The following is an 18,458-nucleotide window of genomic DNA, read 5'->3' as shown; positions in this document are numbered from 1 at the left end:
GCCTACATTCTCACAAGGCAACAGTTGCGTTGGTGCGGCCTCCCTTGGGAAGCCTCCCTTAGATGAGGCATGTTCTTCCCAGAGACACCAGAGTTCCCCCATAGATGGTTTGTTTATATTGTAAGAACTCAGACTGCTTCATTTATATCCTATACCTGGCCCCTGTAGGCATTTAAGTTTGCACATCTGCATAGACCATGAACCTTCATAATATCCTCTTTTCTTCACCTTTGTAGGAATCCCCCATCCCAGAAGACAAAGACCGGAGATTTGTCTTCTCTTACTTTCTAGCTACTGACATGATCAGTATCTTTGAGCCTCCTGTTCGCAATTCTGGTATCATTGGTGGCAAGTACCTTGGCAGGACTAAAGTTGTTAAACCATACTCTACAGTGGACAACCCTATCTACTATGGCCCCAGTGACTTCTTCATTGGTGCTGTGATTGAGGGTAGGTCTAAATACAGTCCAGAATTTCCTACTGGCTGCCTGAATGAGTTCTTAGTTGGAATTTAATTCATTTTACCCTTGTAAGAAGCAATTAGATTGTATTGCAACTGAGATAAAGCTACTATCCTTGTATATATGGTATAATGTGTTAATCGCCTTCCTAATCAATTAAACTCTAAGTTGATTGCATTTGTTGGCTACAGATGTCGACAGTAAGTTTTGTAAATACTGAGCAAATGACTGCATATTAGTATGTCATTTAAAGAAAGCTCATTAGTTTCTGTCATAAATGCATAACTGTGAATTTATCATAGGAGGGTTAATACTATGTTACTTCTGATTGCGTGAGAGAACATCACCAAGCTAAGTGTATACTGCTACCTTCTCTCCAGTATTTGGTCATCGGTTCATCATCCTTGATACAGACGAGTATGTTTTGAAATACATGGAGAGCAATGCTGCCCAGTATTCACCAGAAGCACTCGCGTCAGTTCAGAAACATGTCCGAAAGCTAGAAGCGCCTGCTTCAGAATCAGAAAGGTATGTGTTTGATTGCTAGGGTTTGGCACACTCAAGATATTCAGGAATTAATTCTGACTTTGAGTAATCACATTTTAGATTTTCCGATTTCTCTCACCAGGTGGGAATTATTAGACATAAACAGAAGGTTCCCTGTGTCAGTGTAATAACTTAGAACTTTTTCAACTTTATTTATTTATTAAATACAGTTGACCCTTGAACAGTGTGGGAGTTAGTTTCTGCACAGTTGAAAATTCATGTATGACTTTGACACTCCAAAACTTAACTACTAATAGCCTACTCGTGACTGTAAGCCTTACTGATAAACAGTTAACACGTATTTTCTATGTCGTATGTATTGCATCCTGTATTCTTACAATACAGTAAGCTAGAGAAAATAAAATTAAGAAAATCATAAGAATGAGAAAATTATTTACTATTCATTAAGTGGAAGTGGATCATCTTAAAGGTCTTCATCCTCATCTTCATGTTGAGTAGGTTGAGGAGGATGGGTTGATTTTGCTGTCTCAGAGGTGGCAAAGCAGAAGAAAATCCAGGTATCAGTGGGCCTGTGCAATGCAAATTCTTGTTGTTCAAGGGTCAGCTATAATTATTAAATGCCTACTATGTGTCAGAGACTATCACCAGGCCCTTGGACTTTTATCGGTAAACAAAGTAGACAAGAAGTTGTCTCCCACATTGAGTTGACCTTCCAAGCAGCAGGAAATAGACAATAGCACAAATAAATTATACAGTATATTGGGTGATGAATACTGTAAAAAATGGAGCAAATTAAGAGTAATAAGTATTTCTGGAGAGTGGCAGTAGGTTGTGAAGGTAGGTCAGGGTATGTGGTTGTACCTTGAGGTGACATTGAACAACCACTTGAGGGGAGTGAGCTGGGTGGATTTCTGGAGGAAGTGCTTTTCAGGAAGAGGAAATGGCGCATGCAAAGGCCCTAAATGCTAGCATATCTTGCTTAAAGTATTCAGCGAACATTGGGAAGAAGTAGGCCAGTGAGGGTGGCTGAAATGGAGTGAGTGAGAGGAAGAGGAGTAGGAGATGGAATTAGAAAATTAACAATGGGCTAGATTGTGTAGGACTTACTAGGTCTTTGGAAAGGTGCTGGCTTTTTTCTCTGAATGAAATGAGCCTTTGGGAGCAGGGGCATCTGAATAGAGGAGTGGCAAGATTTGATATATATTTTAAAAAAACTATTCCGGCTGTTTTATTGAAAATAGATTAGGAGAGAGATTAGTTAAGAGACTATTGCAGTATTCCAGGCAAGAGATGGTGATGACTGGGCCCAGGATGGTGGTATCAGTGGAGGTGGGGAGAAGTGGTCTGATTTGGATGTATTTTGAAGGTAGCACCAATTGGACTTCAGACAGATTTTCTAGGGAATGTGAGGGGAAAAGAATAGTTGAGGAGGACTCCAAGATGTTTGGCCTGAGCAACTGGAAGGAAGAAATTGCGATCACCTGAGATGGGGAAGATGCGGGCTGTGGGTAGAACAGTTGCCTTCTTTGTTGGTTGGGGTGGTGATTTCAGTTCTGAATATATTGTATATTAGGTTTAAGACAGCCAAGTCAAGAACATATAGTCTGTTGGATATGTAAATCTGGAGTTTGAGTGAGAGGTCTGGGCTGGCGATATAAATGTGGGAGTTGTTGGCATATAGTGATATTTTAGGCTGTGAGACTGGATGACATCTCTCTGTCTGTCTGTCTGTCTCTTGAGACAGGATCTCGCTCTGTCACCCAGGCTGGCATGCAATGCTGATAGTGGAGTAATAGCTCACTGCAGCCTCAAATTCCTGAGATCCTCCCACTTCAGCTTCTCAAGTAGCTGGAACTACAGGTACATGTCACCATGCCCAGCTAATTTTTAAATTTTTGGTAGAGACGGGGGGTCTCAGTTTGTTGCCCAGAATTCCTGGGCTCAAATGATTCTCCCTCCTTGGCCTCCCAAAGTGCTAGGATTACAGGCATGAGCCACTGTTCCTGGCCTGGATGAAGTCTCTAAAGGAGTTAGTGTAGATAAAGAAAAGAATGGCTCCAAGAACTAAGCTGTGGGGTCCACCAACACTTAAGAGTTAAGGAAACTGGAAAGGAAAACCAATGAAACAGGAAGAAAACCAAGTGAATGTGGATGCCATCCTGTATGCCAAATGAAGAAATTACAGGTAGTTCCTTGTTTACATGGTAGCATAGGACTGTAAAAAAATAACATGCAAAACAATTTTAATAATCAAAGGGAAAATGTACAATTGTTCTGTGCCCTTTAAAAATTTTTGTCACTGCCAGGCGCGGTGGCTCATGCCTGTAATCCCAGCACTTTGGAAGGCCAAAGTAGGCGGAGCATGAGGTCAGGAGTTCGAGACTAGCCTGACCAACATGGTGAAACCTCGTCTCTGCTAAAAATACAAAAAAATTAGCCAGGCATGGTGGTGCGCACCTGTAATCCCAGCTACTCAGGAGGCTGAGGCGGGAGAATCACTTGAACCCAGGAGGCGGAGGTTGCAGTGAGCCAAGATTACGCCACTGCACTCCAGCCTGGGCAACAGAACAAGGCTCCGTCTCAAAAAAAAAAAAAAGTTGTCACAACATTAAAAACTTTGATGGTTATAAATGTATAAGAACATGAAAAAATAGTAAAACTAATTTTCACTTAGCACACTGAAATTTAAAACATTGATGACATTAAGAATTAAAGTGTTTTATTGCTTTATAAAAACTTTATCAAAAGCGGTTTGAGCAGCACTTGCCTACTTCTCATTGTGTAACTTATGATACGGAGTGAACATCTGTTCTATGCCTTGGTAGAACAGCCTTGGTGAATTGTCATATTCCTGTTTAAGATGGATCAACTTCCAACATTTTATGATTTTTGCTTTCAATGTTATATCTCTTAGACTTCTTTTAATGAGAATGAAATATCTCTGAGAGTTCTTTTAATGTGAAGCATTTTACAGGCATGTGGGATATCTTCATTCTTTTCATTACCACCTTTCTCATTTGTGTTGATAGGTTTGCCTTCACCAGTTTCCACTGGCTGCACATCTAGAGTCTCTAGAAAGGCAGCTGTGTCAACATTCCTACAGTCAGCTTTCTCTTCTGTAACTCCGTTTATATTTGACTTGAATTCACTTCTTGCATCGTTGCTGTACTTTCATCCTTATTGGCCAATTCTCTCTTTTCATTATCCATTTTTGTAAAATACAGTTTGTGTATCACTGAGAGACAAGGAGGCAACATAGCTACACACTTCACTGTCTGTGTGAACTATAAAACAAATATACAGTGACCAGTCACAAACAGACTTTGAAAGAAGTGATGTAATTGTCACTGATGGTGATATGCATCTGTTTAATTACATTGTGGTTAGTGGACTAAAGTCCTGACAGATAAGTTTGTACTTTATGCAATTACTCATGGTTAATAACTGTGTTGACTGAAATTTGAACCATGTTGTTGGGGGAATGGATTATTTTACTAAATGGTGGTAGTCGAAATTCATGCATCTTGGAACTGTGCAAACAGAAATGCCTTTATATCAAGGAAGACAGACTTGATGGAGGACAGGTGAGCTTCAAAATTAGGGCTCAGCCAGGGAGAGTTAATTGGCTTTTCCCAAGAAAGAATTCCAGGGAGAGCTGGTGCTGTTAAACAGCAGCAACTGTTTTTAAGCAACAGTGTACAGCAGCAGCTAAGGTTCTGGTCCTTGTAGAGTAGGGATACCCCCTAGGCATTGTGCCCAGAATAGTAGCTCAAAGGCAGTTCTGCACTCATATTTATACCCACTTTTTATTATATGCACATTAAGGTGCAGTTTATGCAGAAATTTCTAGGAAAAGGGTGGTATCTTCCAGGTGTTCGTGTCATTGCTATGGAAAGGGGTGGTTACTTCCAGATGTTGTCATGGCAATGGTAAACTGATATGGAGCACTGGTGGGCATGTCTTACGGAAAGCTGCTTCTGCCCCAGACCTATTTTAGCTAGTCCTCAATTTGGTCCTGTGTCCGAGCCGAGCCTCCAGAGTCGAGTCCCACTTCCAACCTCAGAATGATTCATTATATCAAATGGGGATTTAGCAATATTAAGGGAATTGGGGACCTTGGAGACCTAATGAGGAGTTTCAGTGGAATGGGAAGACGGGGAAAACCTGATGGCAGTAGATTTAAGAGAGAATGGGAGAGAGGAATTCTGGATCAGAGTGGAGACTACTCTTTTGGAGAGGTTTGGTGCAAAGGACAACAGAGAAATGAGGCAGCAGCTGGCAGAGAAAGTGAAGTCAGGAGAAGGTCTTGTTTTATTTTGTTTTTGCTTTCGTTTTAACATAGAAGAAATAGCATGTTTGTATGTTAATGGGAATGATTCCATAGAGAGGAAAGCATTGATAAGTGTGTGAGAGAGCAGGGAGAATTTCTGGAGTTTGTGAGGGGATGGGGTTTAAGTGGAGGAATTGGCTTCAGATAGAAGCACCAACCATTCACCTAGGGCAGTATTTCTCAAACTTTTGGGTCTCGAGACACCTTTATACCCTTAAAAATTATTGAGGGCCCCAAAGAGTTTTTATGTGTTTATATCTATTGCTATTTAGCATATTAGAAATTGTATCTGAAAAATTTTCAAATATTAATTTATTTTGAAAACAATAAACCCATTTCATGTTAACACAAATAACATAATTTTGTGGAAAAAAACTATATTTTTACAAAGAAAAAATGAGTGAGAAGAGTGATAGTGCTTTACATTTTTGCAAACCTCTTAATGTCTGACTTTAGTAATAGATAATGACTAGATTTTCATGCGCTTTCGTATTCTGCCTGCTGTGATAGCCTGTGTTGTGTGACCTTTGGAAAACTCCATTGTGTACTTATGGGAAAACAAGAGTAAAAAGATAAATAAATGACTAAGTATTATCAAAAGAATAATTTTGACTTCACAGACCCCCAAAGGGTCTTGGGAACTTCCACAGGTCCTGGGATTACTCTTTAAAACCTTGATCTAGGGCAACAGGCAAAAGGCAGGCAGGATATGTGGGTTCAGATGCTAGTAGGTGGGTAGATATTGGAAGGCCCTTGTGATTGTTTCCTGATAGTAGTGCAGTAGAAAGAGTAGATAGAGGGAGATGTTGGAGGTTTCAGGAGAGAGGAGAAGTTATGAAATGCTCTTTTTATTGAATATATAAATATCAACAAAATGAATATAAAATAAAATTTAAAACAGCATATATTAGCTACTACTAAGAAAAAATTTCCAAATATAATCCATATTCACCATTAATTGAAAAATGCATGTTAATTCCAGAGATGTTAAAATGTAAAAAAAAAAAAAAAAATTGTCTCATTTCATGGGCACATCTTTAATTAAAAAAAAAAATTGCCTCAGGACTTAAACAAGTATGATAGCTGTCCAGGAAAGTGGGAGGGTGAACAGACTGCAGAAGCATAGTTTGGTGGTTGACCAGCATTAAAGACCCACTTCATATTCATAGTCATATATTTAATTCTAATACTTCCCAAAAGTTTTTTTCTGTAATTGTCCCTTGTTTATGCAAATACCAGCAGACACTGGAAAGCTTCTTGCTTCAGCATACCACTAATTAAATAATCTTTAACATTTTTTTAATTGAGTAATTTAAGTTTTTCAAAATGCAGTAATGAGGAAAAGATACCACTGTGACTCTTAGAATATGATATCAATAAAAATAAGGAGAAATTCAAATTTTAGTTTGCCATATGGATATGGTTTGTTTGGCCCCACCAAGCCTCATGTTGAAATTTGATCCCCAGTGTTGGAGATGGGCCTCATGGAAGGTGTCTGGATCCTGAGGGCAGATCCATCATAAATGGCTTGGTGCCATTCTCATAGGAATGAGTTCTCACTTGTAGTTCCCATGAGAACTGTTATTGAAAAGAGCCTGGCACCACCTACTCTCTCTCGCTCGCTTCTTCTCTTATCATGTGATCTCTGCACATGTCTGCTCTCCTTTCCCTTCCACCATGAAAGGAAGCAGCCTGACATTTTTACCAGAAGCAAATGTTGGTACCATGTTCCTTATATAGTCTTCAGAACTCTGAGCCAAATAAGCCTCTTTTTTTTTTTTTAAATAAATTACCAGCCTTAGTTATTTCATAGCAACATAAATGGACTACGACATGGGTTAAGAGATCCATTGCCATCCTCATTTTGATCCTCACTCTCCCTTTCTTCTCTTGTGATGGGTCAGAGAGATGAGTTAGGGAAAATGCATGGAGATGATAAGAATCCATGGTCACATCTTCTGTGTCTTCTAGCTATTCTGCATTTAGCTCTTGACTCACCCATCTGATAAAGAATCCTGCTCTAAGGAAATGCAGTTACAAACATATTTTGCCACTCATTGCAGAATCATGAAAGGGGATCATGAGTACTTGTCAGACCAGTACTGTTTATGTCAATTGTCAGTTCCAAGATGATGAAATTTGGAGTTGGCCATTTGCTTTCTCTGAGCCAGAAAATTAGAATAATGCACAGGTAACTGAGTATTAACTTCATCTTCAAGGTCTTAAATTCTCTTTGGGTTTGGGGTCCTCATTGCAGTATTTGAACTCAGACTTAAGGACAGCAAATGCACACACTTATTAACCTACCCTCCACAGGAAATCCATGTGTGAATAGCATAGATACATACACATACTTGTTCATATTTTGTATTATTCTTGTTCCATTAACATGCCCTTTTGTGCGCTTCAGCTTCAAGAGGACCCTACTCTCTTACTCAATGATCTTTTTAATCTTTTTCTTTTTCACTTCCAGCTACTTTTCCCATGAGAATTGTCCAAATATTCTCATTTTCTTTTCCATTTTCTTTAAGGAAATGGAAGTGATTTGGTTTCAAATATGAGATCAAATGATCCAATGTGGGCTTCATCAGTTTTCTCACCCTTCATCTTAGAATGTTTCTCTACTATCACTCTTCTTCTCTTTACCTTCTTTTGTCAGAGATAAGTAACTCCTCCTATTTCTTCAAATCTAATTCTTCTATTTTGTGTCTGTAACCACTTCCCTCCTGACTGCTCCAGAATCTTTATGACTTTTTTTAATGACTGCTTCATAAATTTCTTTCTTGAAGGTCATTGATTGTTTCCAAGTATAATGGACTCTTCTCATTTAGTCATTAATTCAACAGATATTTGAGCTTATACCATATACCAAACCTTATATTAAATGCTTAGGCAATTATATAAGAGAATAGGGAGCTCATAATCTATTCTCTGAGAGCAAGGGTTGGCAATTTTTTTTCTTTCTTTTTTTTTTTTTTTAGTGAAGGGACAGGTAGTAAATAGTTTAGGCTTTATGGATCATACCTTCTTTGGCATAACTACTCAACTCTACCCTTACAGCATGAAAGCAGCCATAGACAATATGTAAATGAATAGGAGTGGCTGTATTTCAATAAAATGTTATGTATAAAAAATAGGCAGCAGGTTGACTTTGGCCTGGGTGTCATAGTTTGCTGGCCCCTTGATCTAGTGTTCAGTTTTTCTGATCTGCATATAATATTGATTACTCTTTACCACCCCTCTTTTGAAATCCTCTTTTGAGTTCTGGAAACTCAAAGTTTTTGGTAGTCCTAGCTCTCTTAAAGCCTATTCTGTGTGTCTTTCCTACTTGTGTCTACTAGGTTGGCATTTTTCAAGGTCCTGTTTTTTGTCCTCTTGCTTGCCTTCTCTAAACTTTCTAGACATTGCAGTATCTGAATTGCTCTCCTGACCATTCTGCTGAATCTATTTTCAACATGTCTTTGTTCATCTGAGCCACCAGCATCTCCCACTTTGTACAACTAAAAATGAAGCCATTGTCATTTTCATCTTTCTAACTCTTCCTTATTCCTTCTTTTTGCTTATCTGTCTCATTTTCTAAGTGGAGAACTTTGCCAGGATGCTCATGGCAAAGTATTCGAAGAGCACACAGAAAACTGTGACATCCCTCTTACCTCTGGAAGATTAGCCACTCTATAAAACACGTTCACTTTTATGGAAGTTAAGGAAGGTCATTGGAGGGCTTGGCACAGAGTCTTCACCCAGCATGTTAGGACCTCCAGCCACCTCTCAGTTGGCAGTCCCTTTGGGCATAACCAGCTGGCCCCTGTGTTTTCTTGTTGACCCATGTGAGCAAAGCTTGCCCTGTAACTTGCAGCTCTTTTCCAGAATGTGCCCTGACTTGGGCTTTGGCAATAAGTAAGGGCTGTAACGTTAACTAGCTCTTCCTTAAACAGTACTACCTGTTGCTATCTATCTGTGAATTTACTCCATCTTACTCAAAGGCAGCAGATGCCATGGGCATTTTTCCTGCTGTGTAAAGGAGAATGGGAATCTGGCTTCTTCGGGAAAGGGAGAGTTATTGTCTCTTTCCCCAAATGATTGGATGATCACATTTTAACTTTATATGTTTCATGGCTCTAGTTCTTGGAAACACATGGAAGATTGAGGTTTGACTGCTTCCTGCCACTAAAATAGCTTCCTGGTGGTCATTCATAATTTAGTATATATGATTTGAATTACATTAATCAGATAAACATATTCTGCTTCTATAATGAATAATGCCAGAAAGCATTTAGATATTGGGGATTATTACAACAATTTTTATTGTTCTTGGCTTACTACAAAAGTAACACATGACCAGCATTTGAAAATTTAGGAAATAAAAATCTAGGTAATAGAAATGGAAATAAGCAAAAATTTTTGAAAATCTTATAACTCAGAGATAACTATTTCTAATATTTTGTTTTTAAAGATGTATATAAAGTGGAAAATTCTGTAATACTATTTTGCTTTTTTCACTCGATAGTCTATCATGAACCCTTGTGAAATGAAATATTTTAAGACATATATATGAAGGGACCAAGGAAAAGCTTTGCTCCTACCCCATCTTTCATGTACCTACTTCTTACCCTCCACTCCCCATAGGTGACTACCTCTTTCATTGATTTTTTTGAATATCTTTTCAGAGTTTCTTTAAATAATATAAACAACTTTAAGTACATACTCTTATTGCCCCACAACTTTTATAACACAAGGTAACACCCTATACATACATTTATGTCTTGATTTTCTCACTAAAAATATCTTTATACTCTTTCTGCAGCATTTTCAGTGGCTACAGTATTATTCCGTTCCTTTATTGTAGTGTAAATTATTTAATCCCCTATTTTTGGACATTTGGGCTATCTCAAAACAGTCTTACAGATGTATCTTTGCATACAACCCATGGTTATTTCCTTAGGATAAATTATTTGAGATTATTTGCTGGACTGTTGCTTCATGTTTCCAAATTTTTCCTGAAAGGTTATTCCACTTTATACCTTCCCCAGCAAGACCTGCCAGCAGGTAAAAGGGGGAAATAAGTTAAAAAGAGGTTATTTGCAACAGTGAACTTTAAAAATATTATACACAAGAAAAATAAATACAGAAAAGCAATGGTAGATGGACAGTTTTCAAGTTATGGAAGGAGAGGAATTCAGGGAGAGGTGACTGGGCACAATTGAGAGAATATATTGGAACTGGAGTGGGATGTGCTAGTCTTGCCGCTGACATGGGATGTGGGATCAGTCACTCAGGTCTTCAGATGTGTTTTCTCATCACTGAAAGAGGGAAGAATGCTTACTGAGTTTATTTGGCCCATTTTGTTCTAAAAGGATTTATGAAGATGAAATATGAGGGAATCTTTCAGCTCTAAACTTTTTAATTTTATAACTGTACCTTCATTTGCAGAGGAAATAAAAATTTAGCCTCTACTTATTATGGTTGTGTTTTGAAGGGTTAGACCGCTGTCTTCCCAACACCCTGTGCTACTATTCTCTCTTAATTTCAGTAAATGCTAAGCCCAAACTTCTCACTCTACCTCACAGAGCAATCTCTTAGCTTCCATAGATAACCTTTCACAAAATTCAGTGTGAATTGAACAGGGAATAATATTAAAAGTATAAAAGGTTGATTCTCGGCTGCAGATCGATATCGATATCTGTATCTGTCTATCATCTCTCTCTATATATATTACTCAGGCATTTAGCTGTAGATGAGGAAACATTAATCTGCAACATCAGTAAGAGACAATGATGTGATTTCCATAGATACCAAATTTGGCATGGTGGTGGTATTAGATTTGCCTCCTTATAGTGCAGTGATTAACAGATGGCAGGAAAGGAGGCTGAGCAAGAAGGGAGGAAATGCAAAAACTGCCCCTAATCAGGCCTTCCTGATGTGGAGGTCAGCTATCGGCCTGTGGGCAAGTGTTCGGTCATTGGTCAGCTCAGTCTCAAAGCTGGGATCAGAAGCTTCCCTGATTTCATCAAGTAAGAACTTTGGTCACTGAGATGAGATTGGTCAAGAATAAATACCACGTGCAGTCATTTCCTTCCTTTCTCTCCAGCAAGCAAACTGAAAAGGATCCAGGCGTGCAGGAATTGGAAGCATTAATAGACACAGTTCAGAAGCAACTGAAAGATCACTCATGCAAAGACAACATTCGTGAGGCATTTCAAATTTACGACAAGGAAGCTTCAGGATATGTGGACAGAGACATGTTCTTTAAAATCTGTGAATCACTTAACGTCCCAGTGGATGACTCCTTGGTTAAGGAGGTCAGTATGAATTACTCTTCTGAGTTGATTGCAGAGGCTAAGCACTGATCATTCTTTCCTAAAGGTAATTGTATATGTATTTCACTACAGCTGGGACAGATTTAGGATGTTCAGATCAGATCTACTATTCTGTCCTGATTAGGTATTGCCCGTTGATTCTAGCGTTGGCATTCTTTTCTGATTGCTGTTGCAGGGCATCTCTTTAAGTGGGCCTGGGGCTGGACAACACAGAGTGGTTAGTAGACCCACATGTCAGGACTGAATAAGAGCAACAGAGATGATCCAGGAGGGGCAGCTACCAAGGGGAGACTCAAAGATAAGTGGATTGAGCAGACTGGTTGGCAACCTTTGATATCCTTCACAGCTGATACCTACACTGGCCCATCAGTAGGGTTAGCATGGAAGAGGGCGTGACCACTGTGGGAGGGCTGTGGCATCTGTCAGTAATGGTAGCATGACCAGCAGCAGATGGAGAAAGGGCATGGAAGTTTTCTTCGTTGAATTTTTCTAAGTCAGTTGAAGGGGGACTTTCATGCCTTTTCTTCATTATAAACCCTTTAGCCAGGGTTCCCTTGGAAGTCAGAACAAAGTCCCCCTGAGAAATGCCAAGGACTGTGGCTTATTGTCATTGAGACATTCTTACTGATTAAGAATATTGAGGTTCTGTAGGCCCTTTTAAAGATCTTTTAGCCAAAATAGGTGTTCATAATTTAAGAGTCATTTAGGAAAGGGTTTGGTTTAGGGCTAGTGACTAGGTTGGAGACAAGGATTTTTCATAGAAACATTAGCAGGGAGTGAGTAGGAAGGCAGATAGAAGAGTATTTGTTTATGTGGACCAAACACACATTTAGTTCCTCAAATTTTAGGTTGACAGCTTGCCCAACTTTTGATTTTCAAATTCTTCATACTGTCTGATGTGGGAACTGACATGGGAGAGAGGAATGGCAGTCATTGGCAAGTGCAGCAGGGAAGTGGGGGTGGGACAGATTTGCACATGTCTTATAAAAATCACCACAGAAAATCAGTCCATTACCAGTCACAGTTGAGTTTCAAGGGACACAGGTTGAGCAGTGGCATAACCAGACCCTTCCGTTAGGCTGCGGTAGCAAGAGCCTGCTATTTAAAAAGTCTTACTCCTCATGAGCTGAGTGGACAGTCTTTTATTTGAATATAAAAACAACTAAAAGTGCTTTTATAAATATGGATGTTAGTTCTGAAATCTTGGGAAGTGTGGCAGACTGCCGCGGTTACTACTTGAGACCGTCACTACAACAATTACTACTGTTACTACTTGAGACCGTCATTACAAGAGTTAATGAAGGAGGATGAAAGCAGAAATGAAAACTTAAAAGAAAAGTAACTATTTTAAAGGAAGGGAAAGAAGAGAGCTCCCTGCTTCTAGTGAGCAAAGGCAGCTGCCCGAGCCTCTACACCCCTTCATCTTTATTGGGTAGAAAGAACAGGGAGGAGGAGGTAACGATTGGTCAGTTGCTTAATTGATCATAGGTTCACATTATGGCTAACAGGCTTCAGATGTGCCTAATCACAAGAAACACTTGTGCCTGGGCCGTGACTGCCCTCAGCATTCCTTCTGGGCAGCAGATGCAGTTTGTCAGTTTGCCAACATCCTGCTTTCATGAGAAACAGTTTGCTGTTTACTCATATAGCCTCCAGTGATATACTGAGTTGATCATGACCCTCATTCTTTCGACCTTCAACAGGGAAGGTCATTTACTCCATCCGTCTTTGGTTTCATTAAGTGTAAGATGGGGATGATGTCTGTCCTACCTGCCAGGTTCACAGGATCATTTCAGAATCAACTTGAAGATATAAAAATTCTGAACTGATTTACAAAGGCTGGGAATCATTATGTATAAGCGCACTCTGCAGTTGAGCTGACGGAAGCCCTGCGGATCTGTCTCACCTATTCTCTTTGCTCTCTCTGCAGTTAATCAGGATGTGCTCTCATGGAGAAGGCAAGATTGACTACTATAACTTTGTTCGTGCTTTCTCCAACTGACCTGCTGATGAGAAAATGCAAGACAATTTCTGATATTAGAATTATGCTTTGAAATACACCTTACATTCTTCATAGAGGCATTTACAGAGTTCCTGAAGTTTTATTTCTGTTTTGGTTCTTATTTCACTCCTACTGAAGTCAAAACTAAATTGGATCTAATAGGATCGAAGATTGGTGCCTTATTTAGGGCAGTAGGGGTATAGCAATGTCTAATTTTGTGTGTCCAATTGACTTGGCCACAGGGGGCCCAAATATTTCCTTTCTTTCTTTTTTAAAAAAGATTTTAAATTTTTTTAGAGATGGGATCTCACTCTGTCATCTAGGCTGGACTGTGGTGGCACTATCCTAGTTCTGTGAAGCCTCAGACTCCTGGGCTCAAGTGATCCTCCTGCTTCAACCTCCCCAGTAGCTGGGACAACAGTCTGAAGCCGCCATGCCCAGCTAATTTAAAAAATTATTTTGTAGAGACAAGGTCTCGCTATGTTGCCTAAGCTTGTCTCAAACTCATGAGCTCCAGAAATTCTACCACCTCAGCCTCCAAAAGTGCTGGAATTATAGGCGTGAGCCACTGTGCCCAGCCTCAGATATTTCATTATTCTGGGGGTTTCTGTGAAGGTATTTTTGGATGAGATAAACATTTGAATCAGAAGACTAAGTAAAACAGATAGTCCTCCCTAATGTGGGTGAGCCTCCTCCAATCATTCGAAGACATGAGTAGAATAAAAAGGCTGACCTTCCCCCAGGTAAGAGAATTCCTCTTGCCTGACTGGCTTCAAATTGGGACATCAGCCTTTTCCTGGCTTCAGACACAAATGCAAACACCAGCTGTTGGTCTGGAGCCTGGTGGCCTTCAGACTGGACCTAAACCATCAGCTCTCCCAAGTCTTAGGCCTTTGGATTCAGACTGGAATTATACCTTTAGCTCTCCTGGGTCTCCAGCTTGCCAGTTTACCCTGCAGATCTTGGGACTTGTAAGCCTTCATAATTGTGTGAGCAATTCCTTATGACTCATTCTCTCTCTCTCTCTATATATATATATAATATATACACTTATATATAATATATATACACATACACACGCACATGTTTATATGTATATATGTACACATATATGTGTATACATACATCCTATTGCTTCTCTTTCTCTGAATAACCCTAATTCAGATGTAGAATGATCAAGAGCAGGAGGAATGTTAGAATTCTCTAGAAGAATCATCTGGGATGTTGGAATCAGTACGCAGTATCGTTGTTGCTGCTAGTCAATGGGCCCACCACTACCCATCTGCCCACCCTGATATTGAGGGAAATATACACCCATTTTTCAAACTGTGGTTCTAGGCCCATTAGACCTGCATTAAAAAAAAGAGGAGGAGGAGGAATATAATAGAAAATATCTGGTATACCTGGCAGGGTATTTTTTCTTTTTTTCTTTTGTTTTGAGCAAGATGGAGGCTCACTCTGTCACTCAGGCTGGAATGCAGTGGCGTGATCTCAACTCACTGCAACCTCTGCCTCCTGGGTTCAAGTGATTCAGCCTCCCGAGTAGCTGGGACTACAGGCATGCGCCACTATATCCAGTTAATTTTTTAAATTTTATTTTTAGTAGAGACGGGGTTTCACCATGCTGGGCTGAGGCTTCTGTTTCAAATGAGAGTGGACTTACTGGATCATCATGTAAAATGTATTTCTTGATGTGGGTTGTAGTAAAAAATAAATAAATAAATAAAAAGATTTGGCTGGGAACACTTGCTCACACCTGTAATCCCAGCACTTTGGGAGGTGGAGCCGGGTGGGTCACTGGAGGTCAGGAGGTCGAGACCAGCCTGGCCAACATGGTGAAACCCAGCTCTACTAAAAATACAAAAATTAGCCAGGTGTGGTGGCGTGTGCCTGTAGTCCCAGCCACTCAGGAGGCTGAAATGGGAGAATCGCTTGAACCCTGGAGGCAGAGGTTGCAGTGAGCCGAGACCATGCCCTGCGCTCCATCCAGCCTGGGTGATACAGCAAGACTCTATCTCAAAAAAAAAAGAATTAGAAAAATACCGCTTTTAGAGAGCCCAGCCTTGAGAGAGGAAGGAAAGACTAGTTGCAGTTACTATCCTCTAGTGAGCTCTGATTGGCTTTTTAGAATCAGGGCTGCTCTTTGGTTGAAGTCAGCCACTAAGTTCATCTTTAAACATGCTATCTCAAATTCCCTCAGGCCACCCAAAATATGGTATGAGTGAGGATAGAGTTACATAGAATTCAGACTGCTTTGCCCTCTCAGAACTTCTAGGGAACTTCCCTTGGTGTTTCCTTCCCTAATGAGCTCAGCCACTCGTAACTAGCTTATTGAAAGGGCTGTGAATGTATTATGTTGACTCCTTTTCTGTTCCAGGTTATTATCTTGGGAATAACCCATGTTTTGTTTTGTTTTGTTTTTACCCTCAGTCGCTCATAACTATTTAAAACATTATCTCACTTTCAACTACAGATGCTCCTCTACTTATGGGGTTATGTCTCCATAAACTCACATAAGTAAAAAATATCACAAGTTGAAAACACATTTAATAACCCTGATAAGCTCATTGTAAAGTAGGAAAATAAGTTGAACCATTGAAAGTTGGGGACTATCTGTATTTTACAAGTTTTTTCAGTTTAAAAGTTACCAAGCTCTATCCTGCCTGGCCCAGCTTAGTCCTTCCCCAGGCTTAGAAGCCTGTGGTACAGTGTGTGTATACTGGGGTGATGATAGTGGTTCCTTCTTCCTCCCTTCTTTCTGTCTTCTCCCTTTGTTCCTATTCAGCTGTGCTGCTGTTTCTAGCCCATGTAGGCTCTGGGAAAGGTTAAGGGGGTAGAAACCAGAGAAAAAGGGCAAAGTCTTATTTCTGTGGCTAGTAATGTCATAATGTGGGGCCCAGTCTCTGAGTGACATGTGCCCAAAGGCTGACTCTTTCTCCCAGAGCACCTTTTTTCTCTTTTTGGATTCAGGGGGCACATGTGCACGTTTGTTACATGGGTATATTGCACCTAGGTAGTGAGCATAGTACCCAGTAAGTAGTTTTTCCGCACATACCCCCTCCTTCCCTCCCCACTCTGGTAGTCCCCAGTGTCTATTGTTCCCATTATGATGTCTATGTGTATTCAATGTTTAGCTCCCACTTAGAAGTAAGAACATACAGTATTTGGTTTTCTATTCCTGCATCAATTCACTTTAGGATAATGGCCTCCAGCTGCATCCATTTTGCTGCAGAATACATGATTTCATTGTTTTTTATAGCTGCATAGTATTCCATGGTGTAGATATACCACATTTAAAAAATGTAATCCACCACTGATTGGCATCTAGGTTGATTCCATGTCCTTTGCTCAGAGCCCCATTTTGGTGAGTACTTAGAACTCTTTCCAACCGGAAACTGCCCAGTGCAGCACTCTCAGGTGGAGGCGACCCAGTCAGTACCTGACCACCCCGGCTCTAATGGCATGCTCTCCAAGGCTCCTTCTGATCTTCCCAGAAGGCCCTTTCAGGCTGACCCACCTTCCAGGCTGTGCACTCTCGCCATGTTCTCACCCAGATGGCTCTCTTGGCTGTGTAGTTAGGCAGCTCAATCCCTTTCCTTTAGACTGTTTCAGGGGAGAACCAGGTACCCCAAACCTTGTGCTCTCCAAACTCCAGGGGACAGACACGTGTCAAACCCTGAGTCTTCTAAAGTATCCCCTCACTTAGCTTGCAGACCCAAGGTACTCTAACAGCCTCTTTCAAGAAGCTTGCACTTTCTGGTATTTTCTCCATCACTCTTGCCTCCTGTGGTAGAGGAGCTTTGGGCTCCTCCTCAGCAAATCATTCACGGATCAGCAGCAAATCTGCAACATATGGAAATACTTGCCAATTTTTGTCCTCAGCTTTGGGTCTCAGCCAAAATGGAGATTTAGGAAGGTCTCATTTAGTATCCTCTAGCCTGCTTTTGGTTGTTTTGTTTTTCTGTTTGTTCTGTTTGTTTTTTAGCGACAGGGTCTTACTCTGTTGCCAGACTGGAATGCAGTGGTGTGACCATAGCTCACTGCAGCCTCAAACTCTTGGGCTCAAGCAATCCTCCTGCCTCAGCCTTCTGAGTAGCTAGGCCTGTAGTCTCAGAGGGAACTGTCTTCAACAAAGCTGGCACTATCCACATCCACTCCTTAAGTTTGCTGTCCACTTCTTGCCTTGCATCTCCTTTTAAGTTTACTTAAGATTGAGAAGCTGATCTCTGACAGCACCATCACAAGATATAAAAGCGATTTCATGAAAGACCAAAGCCAGCAGGCCATTTCTGTGGTGTCCACACACTTGCTGCTCACCTGTTAGTTTATACAAAGCAGCAAGGGTAGGAGCCACAAATGCTAGAGCAAATCACTTTTTCTACTAAAATCCTGAATGGCAGTGCAGCCATTGGATGTCACTAATTACCTTGTGCTACAGTCACAGCTGGCATGCATCTGGAGTGTCAGGCTCAGGTGACAGAAGAGAGCTGAGCATTAGCCTGTAGCAACCAATCCTGTAGGAAGCAGAAATGATCATCACTTCAAATTGGCCACCAGGGAGTTGAAAGATTCTAATACACACACACACACACACACACACACACACAGAGAGAGAGACAGAGAGAGAGACAGAGAGAGAATTAAGATTAGCGTTGGTAGCTGAAGCTATCAGGTCTAACTGAAGAATTTGACTAAGACTGCTTATAGTGCTTACCGCTTTGGGACTAATAAAAATCTGCCTTGTGGGTAAAGATGGGCTGTGAGCCACTACTCAGAAACGTGGGCCTGTACCTTGTCTGCACCACCAGGGGGGCCTTGAAAATACCATCAAATTAAGGGTG

The 18,458-nt window shown here is 40.5% G+C and overlaps 1 protein-coding gene across 1 annotated transcript in view; it reads left to right on the top strand.

Annotated features, from left to right (window-relative positions):
• Window positions 1-13,922, top strand: part of EFHC1 (EF-hand domain containing 1) — an 81,641-nt gene extending 67,719 nt beyond the window's left edge. Inside the window, exons 8-11 of the mRNA XM_026455474.1 lie at window positions 237-450; window positions 842-989; window positions 11,387-11,597; window positions 13,546-13,922. Of these exons, the coding sequence (XP_026311259.1) occupies window positions 237-450; window positions 842-989; window positions 11,387-11,597; window positions 13,546-13,617 (645 nt within the window). The 3' untranslated portion in view covers window positions 13,618-13,922. The remainder of the gene's footprint in view (window positions 1-236; window positions 451-841; window positions 990-11,386; window positions 11,598-13,545) is intronic.
• The last annotated feature ends 4,536 nt before the right edge of the window (window positions 13,923-18,458 follow it).

This window comes from Piliocolobus tephrosceles, chromosome 5, assembly GCF_002776525.5.
Source record: "Piliocolobus tephrosceles isolate RC106 chromosome 5, ASM277652v3, whole genome shotgun sequence".
Lineage (NCBI taxonomy): Eukaryota > Metazoa > Chordata > Mammalia > Primates > Cercopithecidae > Piliocolobus > Piliocolobus tephrosceles.
This window is presented reverse-complemented; position numbering and strand designations above follow the sequence as displayed.